The 10,039-nt window shown below is 45.2% G+C and overlaps 1 protein-coding gene across 2 annotated transcripts in view; it reads left to right on the top strand.

Annotated features, from left to right (window-relative positions):
* Positions 1 to 694: 694 nt before the first annotated feature.
* Positions 695 to 10,039, top strand: part of TAFA1 (TAFA chemokine like family member 1) — a 215,181-nt gene continuing 205,836 nt past the window's right edge. The window contains exons 1-2 of one of the 2 annotated variants that reach the window (XM_085590322.1): positions 695 to 791; positions 8,614 to 8,734. In XM_085590322.1, coding sequence (XP_085446448.1) covers positions 783 to 791; positions 8,614 to 8,734 — 130 coding nt within the window. In that variant the 5' untranslated portion in view covers positions 695 to 782. Of the gene's footprint in view, positions 792 to 5,968; positions 6,525 to 8,613; positions 8,735 to 10,039 lie in introns of those variants that run through there. The other variant, XM_021550941.4, reaches the window with a different exon arrangement.

Genomic DNA, 10,039 nt, shown 5'->3' with positions numbered 1-10,039 from the left:
CACTTCATGCAGCCTCTGATCCGTGATTTGCCCACAGTAAGGGGAATCTTGCCTGTAATGTGGTTTTATCTGGTCTGGAAAAGCAGCTGCAGCCTGACAAAAATAGTAGTTTGTTTTCAAACTGGGAATATTCCATTAGCATTTTATGTAATGGGTTCAACCTGGCTCTTTTAAGAATCAGCTGGAGGTGCTGAGTTTGTGCTGGGATGAGTTGGGGAATCCATGAAAAGATTCTGGATTTTCAGATCAGGATGATCTCTCCAGTTATAGATAAAGGTTAATAGTATCACAAGAAGCCATGAACTGCTATTAGTTCATGGGCTGCTTTAGCTAAGATTTCTTTGCTTTTTGGTATCTCTGAACTGAAATTAAATGGACAACTCACCTTCATTACATGATGCTTATGTTTACCTGCCATGATACCCTGAGCACAGTTGTGTTTCGCTGATTTTATTTTAAATGTATTGAGTGCTATTAATTTTTTTATGATGATAATGTACTGCACAGACAATTCATCTTGTTAATCCTCAGCAAGTGCTGATCTTGTCAGCTAATAGCAAGTTCTAGATAAGGCTTGAGACTTTCTGTGCGCGTTGTCCTACATACTTTAAAAATAACTAGGACACAAACTTTTGTGATATAAACTTCCCTGACAAATATAGATGTGTTCTTTTTTCTTTCTCTCCCCTCTTAGGCTTTGGAAAACTGTAAAAAGCAGAATGCTTGTCTTCCAAACACAGTAATTGTGAAGACCAGACATCCCTTTGAAAAGGAGTAGCCACATGTTTAAGGTAGGCTGGGAGGAACAACTGTGAGAATCCTTCCTTTTGTGTTCTTTTCTCACTTCTCCCTACTTTTGTCAACATTCAAAAGTGTTCTTTAATTGTTGTTTTCCAGTGCAAGCTACTTATTGTGCTCTAGTGGTTGTTGTGGGGTTTTGTTTGGTTGGATTTTTTTTGGTTGGTTTCTTTTTCCCCCTGTGGTTATGTTATCTCCCTGCTTGGCTCTTCCCTGTATCCTTGAGGATGGTTGACAAAACTGCTGCTTCTGCCAAGCAAGTTTGGTGTGGCTGAGGCAGCAGGGAGAGAGGCAGAGCAGTGCCATGAGATAAGAGGGTGGAAAGGGGCCAAGAGCAGCAGGTGGAGCATCTCCTCTGAGTGTGCTGTGGTCCTTGGCTGATCCTCCATATCCACATGTCTGCACCTGTGCTGGAAACACAGCACATCTCCCAGCACTTGGGGTGGGACAGTAACTGTCTGCACCACCCTCTGGGATGATCCCATGGCAAGTGGCTTCTCTGCACAGGTTGTTCAGCTCTGATCTTTCAGGATCTTGGTGTGTGTGGTCTTTGTGTCGGTCAGTGTGGTCACAGCCAGACAAATCCTTGGTGTTTATTCCCTGCATGAAAAAATGCTGTATCTTTCTAGCTAAGCTTTTCCTGTTTGCCTCCAGGAGAAACACTGCATCTTCTCTTGTCACTGGAAAAATCTGTAGGAGAAGAAAACCTTACAATGCAGGCAGAAGGACTTCATGTTGTCATTGAAGACATAGGAAGGGCAAGAAAGGAAATATATTCAGTTTGGTCACTGAGGTTGGATTAGATGTCCTGCAAGAGAGGGAGACAAGTGGTGAGGACTGAGAAAAGGAAGTCTCAGGATGAGAAAGGTTTTCCTGGGAATGTATCTATCAAAAGTTCTAGACATGAAGAGCACCTGGCTGAGCAGAGGGGATGTGCACACAGAGCAGCAAATATTGCTGCACTCATGCATTGAATGTGGGTTGTGAGTGTTTGTCTGGGCCAAGCTGTGGCCAGGGAGCTGGTAAACCTGTGCTCTCCCTGTACCACAGGAATCCTCTTTGTGTTTCCTGTTCCACTAGGGGAAAGGAAAACAACCAAGAGCAAGAAACAGAGGGAGGTTCAGGACCATGGATGAGGATTTCTTGGCTGGTTTTACTCTGGGCTTCACAGCATTGCTGTTCATGCAATCACATGTAGGCAGCACAATCTTCACATGCTCAGCTGCTGGTTATCCATGTGGGATGGTTCCCAGTGGAGGAAAAACTCTGTGGGGAGATGAGGGGGCCAAGCAAAACTGCTCTGCCAGATTTTTGAAAAAGCTTCCACAAATGTTGTGAACCTAGGATGAGTGTCAGGAATCTGGCTTTTGGTGGAACTGAGGTAAAAGTTGCTGTGAGACTACACTTGGCTCACCTGGGTAGGAACCTTGAGGTAGGGAGGAGCTGCTGCAGTGTGCAGTGCCTGTTGCCCAGGCAGCAGCCAGGGGTGAGTCTGGGCTATGGGAAGGAGCTTTGTAGGGTGGGTGGAAGCAGCTGGGAGGGGTGGAGAGTGCAATCTGTGAAAGGGAAAGCTTCATTGTCCCAGGAACACTGGGACTGAGGAGCTTTGCCATTTCCAAGGTGGTGAGCCTTCTCCTGGTGACCCTGTGAAATGTGAGCTTGGATGTGTCGTGTTAAACCTGTTCATGGGGAAAAGGCAACTGTGGGGGAGGAGGAGAGGGAGGCAGAGGAGGCAGAATGCAGAAAGCAGAGGCCAGAGGCCCCTGTTTGGGTGCAAGCAGCAATCTGCTGTCTGCACGAGCCTGCCTGAGTTGCATATGCTGTCCTTTTCTGTGTGCTCATAAAATTGTGATAAATAGAGGTCCAGGCAGGGAAGAGCATTTATTTTTATTTGCCTATTTTTGTCATTCACTTGGCATCTCTAGATGAATGGTGGAAGCAGGAGGGAAAGGCTGTTCTCCTTGTGCATGCAGCCCTGGGTGTGGGGCAGATTCTCAAAGACAGCTGGATTCCTGCTGACACCTTGCAAGCTACCTTCACCTTGGAAATATCATCCAGTGTAATGGTCTGTGCCAGCAGCTCCACAGAGGCTTCAGTCAGAGCTGTGGATAGGCAGTTTCCATGCTCTCCAGCTGGGATAGCTCAGGTGCTGCTGGTCTCTGTCCTCTCCTCTATGTCCCATCAGGTGTCCGAGTGGGGGTGGAAGGAGATTGTCCTGGTGCTTCACCTCCCAGCAGTCAGACCAGGTAACCCAAAGGGTGCTCTGCCCCTCTGCAGGGCATGGATTCATCATGCCCCAGCACTGCCAAGAGCTGCCATTCCCCAGGACACCCCCTTCAGTCCCATCTCTCTTTTGTCTAGAGACAAATTACTTTCAGCGTTCCCTTTTCATGACATTTTGAAATGTGCAGACTACTCACTCATGGTTTCTTTTCCTTCTTATTTTCCCAGAGTATCAGTGTCAGTAGTCCCACAATCAACATGGGCCCAGAGGTGCTTGTAAAGCATCATCCCCTCCCTGTCAGAGCCAGGTGAGGAGGCTGAAGTAAAGCCCCAAACCATCAGGTGGCTATGACACTGTGCTTAGCAAAGAGGGCAAGAGGAAAGTGTTTAATGTCTTGTTGGTCCACTGAAAGTTAAAATTGGCAGCAAAGACATCAAAGCAGGTGTGAGGATGCTTCTGCAAGATTTGCCAAGGACTCCTGTTCTCCTGTCTGATGCTGGGAGCCAGGGCAGGGAGAGGCTGCAAACACAGCCTGTTTAATATTCTCTCTGTCCCTCTGATCTCCCCCCTACCCTGCAGAAGCAACATGTCCCCTGCTTCTGCAGAGCTTGTCCTGAGCAATAGCAGCATCTGTCAGGGGTTATGGTGGCATTAGCCTCATGGAGCTGGGAGTTAGCAGTGCTTGGCAGAGTGACAGTTCTGCTGTACCTTACATAAATCTGTATCTTGCATAAATCTGTCTCTGCCTACTCTGCCAAGGTGTGTGGTCACAATTTGTCTGATTCTTCCTGCTGTCCACAAGGATTTTGAGTTTCTTAGAAGATTATATGTGTTTGAGACCTTTCTCCTTCATCTTTCTTAAAACCTCCCCACTCGTTACCCTTTCACTTGTATCTGTCCCACAAAGTCCTAAAAAGGATGTATGTTAAACAGGTGTTTATTTTCAATTAAATTCCCATCACCTTCCCCTCACAGGAGCTGCAGAATTCTCCCTGTATTCCCATGGGATTGAATTCCTTGAGCCTCTCTGTGGCTTTGGCAGCAAACCCCAACACCCTTCTCCAGCAGAGCTGACTCCTGCTCTGGGTTGTGCCTGATCCCAGGTGCCTTGTTCATCAGTTCTTCATGGTTTTGTTGCCTCTCATTTGCTTTTTTGAGCCTTCTAGACCCTTCTGATGCCAGAAAGTAACAATTACCTCAGTTCTTTGCTGTCTTTCAGTGTCTAAGGAAATTCTTCAGGAAAATAAGGAAGCCCTTATTAAACATATCATTATCTCCCTAACCACACTTGTTCTACGTGTTTTCAAACAAAGCACCTGAAAAGAAAATGTTGACCCCTTGAAAGCATCTCTGGTCAGTAAGGCTTGGCCTGAGCCACTCTCTTGTCCTCAGCTCTGTTCAGGGACCTGGTGGGAGGGTCCATGGCCAGTGATGTCCTGTGTCACTTTGTCACACCCACCTGGCACCAATTGCTTCACTGTGTTAAAAGTGTAACAGAGACCTGTTCTGAGCATTGTGGCAGAGACCAGCATCACATGCTGGTCTGCAGGGCCAAATATTTGGAGTGTGCTACCCAATAAAACACAGCAGCTCCAAAGGAGCCTGTGATCTGTCAAGTAAACTCATTGCACCTCTTGATGAGAGTCTCCACTGAGATAGATGTCCTCAGGTGCTGAGGTGGAGGTACTTGAGTGTAAGGGTACTTAGTGATGTTATTGTTTATTATTGTTTGGTGTCTTGTGCTGGTGAGCAGTTAAGGTGGCACACTCTTCTACCACAGGTTATCCAGGGGGAATAAAAATGATCCCGCATTGTGTTGTAGCACACATCCTGAGCTCTTAAAATGGAAGTTTGTTTTGTGTCCAAGCCCTTTTTCTTTTGTAGGCAGACATAAGAGCTGTAATACCAAGTGAATGGTATGTACTAACTCTATACAATGGCTCTTTAAAAAAAATAATTACATATGGTACAAGAGGGAGAGGAAACCACTCCATTCCTGTAAATGGCCACTTAAGATGTGGAGAATAAATAACTGTAATAAATAATCTGGCACAGCTGAGCTTTAGCATTTGGGAGTAAATCAGAGCTCTTTCCCCATTGTCTGCAGAGATACCTCGGGAATGGAGCTGGAAGGAGAGATTCCACCCCGAGTTTGTGGCAAGGTGTTGGGAAGCCCCTGGGAGCGTGTGGGAGCCTCCTTACACCTCCCCGCACCTCCCTTCCCCTTGCCGGGCGTGTGCGGGGGAAGAGACTCCCTTCAGCCCCGCTCCCTGGTGCACAAGTGCCAGGAGAAGGCAGGTGAATAAAGGCAGGTGAATAAAGGCAGGTGGATAAAGGCAGGGGTAAAGGCAGGTGGATAAAGGCAGGTGAATAAAGGCAGGTGAATAAAGGCAGGTGGATAAAGGCAGGTGGATAAAGGCAGGTGGATAAAGGCAGGTGGATAAAGGCAGGGGTAAAGGCAGGTGAATAAAGGCAGGTGGGTAAAGGCAGGGATGAAGGCAGGTGGATAAAGGCAGGTGGGTAAAGGCAGGTGGGTAAAGGCAGGTGGGTAAAGGCAGGTGGATAAAGGCAGGTGGATAAAGGCAGGTGAATAAAGGCAGGGGAATAAAGGCAGGTGGGTAAAGGCAGGGATGAAGGCAGGGGTAAAGGCAGGTGGATAAAGGCAGGGGTAAAGGCAGGTGAATGAAGGCAGGTGGGTAAAGGCAGGGATGAAGGCAGGTGGATGAAGGCAGGTGGATGAAGGCAGGTGGATGAAGGCAGGTGGATGAAGGCAGGTGGATGAAGGCAGGTGGATAAAGGCAGGTGAATAAAGGCAGGGGTAAAGGCTGTGCCGGCGGTGCCCAGGAGCCTCCGAGGCCGCGCTGCCCGCAGCCCATCCCCGTTCAGCCCGAGCGGCCGCTCCCCTGCGCCGTGCGGGCTCGGCTGCCGCTATTTAAATGCAGCTCCCGCCGCTGGCTGGGGCTGCTGAGCGAGGGCTGTGTCGCTTTAAGGCACATGTGATGTTCTCCCGAGCGGGGATGTGTTGAAATCGGCTCCGGCAGGTCCAGCGCCCGGGAGCCGCCGCCTGGTGCCCGCCCGCGCTCCGGAGCTGCTGCTCGGCCTCCGCTGTCCTGCCCGCCGCGCCTCATCGCACCGGTTTCTATATGTTCTATATGTTCTGTATGTTATCTGTGACAGCACCATCCCTTCCGAGGGCTCGGCAAGCAGAAGGGGATGCTAGGAAATGATCTAAAGGGGAAAATGAGAAGGTTTCCACCCCTCAAACCTTGGCCACTTTTCTGACGGCAGTCTGAGAGATCAGATGTCTTCTTTACACTGGAAACAGGATTTGTAACGAAAAAGAGATTTTTTTTTTTTTCCCTTCTACTTTTAATCCTGATAAAGAAGATTATTGGGAAGCTATAAAAGAAATCCCTTCTTGTGGTACAGATGGATTTAAAAAAGTATTAGATCTTTCCGATGAACACTACTAGAGTGCTCTGCTCTTGGTTGGATTACTCAGGTAAGGAGCTTCCTCAGGCTTTAAGATTCAGAAAGCAGATCTGGAACTCATCAGATAATAAGTGGCAAATATTCACTGCTGTGTTTCTATATTAATGATAAGATGATCTCAGGGTGAAATGGTGCGTGCGACAGTTTGCTGACGAACGAGTGCATGAAGAAATGTTTGTAAGAAATGCTGGGTTTGAGCAAAGGTAGTTTGAAATAGTGAATGTTTGAGAGATGTTTTTATATTTTTTAAAAAACCACAAAAAACTAATAAAGCCTGAGTGGGTAAAGTAAGTCTGCTGTCCATGTGTGAAGAACGTGATGCTGGAGGGAAGACACAGGAGCATTTAGCAGGTTATGGAAGTTTGGCTCTTTGACTGGGATTTTTAAAGTTCAGTTTAAATAACCTGAACACCTGAAATTCCCCTGCGTGAGACTCGCCTTCCCCTTTGCCTTGGGGTATAAAAAGCACGGGAGCACCAATTATGATAAGAACGTGTTAATTCCTGAAGACACGGGAAGCCTCCCGGGAGCTCCCTGATCTGAGGAGATGGAATCTATTTTGCAAGATAAATGGGTCTAAAAAGAGAGGATAAAAAGTGCATTGTATATTACAAAGCAAACAGTTGGAAATGAAATTAATTATACACCAAGCAGTGCATCAAGCACTCAGTACAGAGAAAGGAAGAGCCTCATGCTGATCAAAATAATGTTTTGGTATTCTCTATTAATTATACTTGTCAGTTTGTGTTGTTCATTTCAACTAATTAGACTTAAAAAGCTTCCCAAAGACTCTTCTGCTTTAAAATCAGGGCAAAAAACCCCATTTATATGCAGATATTTTATTACCACAGCATTTCACTATTTGAATATTGTTCATCTTCCTACTGTAGAAATCCCCTGATATTGCATGCAGGGTTTCGTTGTTTTTTTTTTAGTAAAGACATGATTTTTTTCCATGTGAGAGATTGAATCTTTCAAAGTGTTTCTTGCTCTGTGAAAATGATGTTCAGCTGATTGGATTATTAGATAGAGAGCAGCATCCCGTCATTGGCTGAGTGAGGAGAGTGCCTGAAGTTTGATTAATTTGGCCATCTGAAATGCAGCAGAAGGTGCTGTTAAAGGAACTGGACGATGTGTAGCGTAGCTGAGCCTTGCAAACCTCCTGATCCTTGCAGGCACTGAGAAAGAGCTGCTGAAGTTAACAAGTCAGAGGGAAATTCAGCCAGTTAGTACAGCCATGAACACAAGTATGGAAAAAGAGTTGTCTGCACTGGATGGCCAAGAGCACCAGCACCAGCAGACAAAGAAATTGTTTTTTCTCTTTGCAAAGGGAATATTTTTAGTATTTTCCACACAGTCTGCCTTGTGGGAACATCAGATCTTCTATAGAGCACATCTGAAATTCAGTCTGGCCATACTCCAGTCCTTGTGCATGCACAGGTCGAACAAAAGGAAGCTGATTTCATCTGGGGATTAGAACGTAATTCTGAGAAACAATTACTTTGTTTGGTAGATAAATGCATGATTAATAATTAATTCTCACAAAAGCAAAAAAACAAACAATGTGCTGTTACCTTCTGGGTCAGTAATAGCCTTCTTAGCTTTGGGTATGGAGTATTTTGGCAATATGTCTTGAATATCTGAGGATGTGTTATGCCTTTCTGCAATGTATTTAAAGCAGCTTTGATACTGCCTGGACATCATGTTGGCTTTTTCCAGCTGGTGTTGTGACTTTTTAAAATTTGGTTTACATTTTTAACTCCCCTGTAAATTGAGCTATGGATCAGTGTGAGAATATTTCCCAGCTTCTATTTATATTGTGATTTTTTTAGTCCTCAGATTATTACAGTTTGATTTTAACCACTGAATTATTAAAGTTACCCAGGCTGCTGTGTTGATGTCTCTTTACCTCAGCTGTCCTTTTTGGGCATGACCTTTGTTGTACAATAATTGCATCCTGCAGGGGGGAATAATAATCAAAATACATTTAGCAAAAGGAGTGAAAAAGAAAAATATTAAAAACACTGTTGTAATGGAAGCTGACTATTGTGTGTGCTGTAAGGTATTGGATAATAATGCGTATCTAATATTTTGTTTAGAGAATGGCAGTGGTCTCTGCAATGTCCTGGGTCCTGTATTTGTGGATAAGTGCCTGTGCAATGCTGCTCTGTCAGGGGTCCCTCCATCACACTTTCCAGCAGCATCACCTGCACAGACCAGGTAGGACTGAGCTCAGCTCTGGGCTTGCAGGCTCTCTGCCCATGCTCCTGTCTTGATAAATGACTGACTAATCAAAATTTTTTTAAGTTTTATGAGTTGTTTGCCTTTGTATTGCACAGCATCTGTTTGTTGGTGGGTCTAATGTGTGTTGTGCCTTGCCAGTCCGATGTGGGAATAGTCATCCTTTAATATCCTTTTCTAGCAATTGCCCAGCATAAGAATCCCATTGTGGGTAATGGTTCAGTTTCTGTGTCCTTGTTTCTCTCTCTCCTTCTTCCCATTTGGTGAAGTTCCGGAATTTCTGTAGAACTTGGACACTGTGAGAACACAGGTTTGTGGAACTTTGTGCTTATCTGACCCAAACTGGGGTCAGGTTTGTTCCTTAAGCCACGGGCACTGAATCTCCCTCAGTCACCCATGTGTGTTGGGGGTCAGGTTAAAGGAGGTTACAACTTCTTGGGTTCTCAGGTTTACCTCTCAAATTGATGGGACAAAAGTGTGGCCTGGAGGAGAATTTGGGACTGTGAATAGAGTGCAGTGCCTGTAAAGGCTGAACCAATCCCACAGGTTAGCAGGAGAGAACACAGCTCACTTGGACTGCTGGGTCTGCAGGGACAGCACAGCAGTGGTTTTATTGTGTTTTTATTAATAGAAATGGATCACATAACTCCTTCAGCTGCTAATTACACTTTGAAGAATGTGCTGTGATAAAAATTGAGGTGGTGGCATTTTCTAGCATAGTATCTTCATCTGGTTAAAATTAGATGGGCCAAGAATGTCACTTAAACAAATTTGAATCCAAAGAAAAGGTGGGAGAGGCTTTAAGAGTTGTAGAAATGAAATATGGAAAGTGTTAACTCAGTGATGAGTCATTTTACAACGTGGCAATTAATATTTTAATGGTTTTTGATTGAATAACATCCCTTCAACGACAAATGATCTTGAACACAATCTTTAGCAACTTTAAAACTCAAAGTTTTCCCAAGTATGTTTCTCGTGCAGTAATCACAGGTATTGGCAATGTCTTGGTTTGTCTTAATAAAACATAAATGTTATAGAGAAAGAGACCAAAATCCTTGCTACGCTAGGTCTCAGTACCCATGTTAGAGTATCAGATTAACCAAGTGTGTTACCTTTACACCCTGGCACTGGAAATCTGGGAATGCTTGAAGTTTGAGAAGTGAAGGTCTTATTTGGGACTTGCAGAGATTTATTATAGTGCAATTATCAATTCTGCTGCTGGTTATTTGAGTGTGTCCGTAGTCAAGGAAAGGGGGGAATAAAGAGCCCAGCTGCACAGGTATG

This window comes from Lonchura striata, chromosome 12, assembly GCF_050655825.1.
Source record: "Lonchura striata isolate lonStrDom1 chromosome 12, ASM5065582v1, whole genome shotgun sequence".
NCBI lineage: Eukaryota > Metazoa > Chordata > Aves > Passeriformes > Estrildidae > Lonchura > Lonchura striata.
This window is presented reverse-complemented; position numbering and strand designations above follow the sequence as displayed.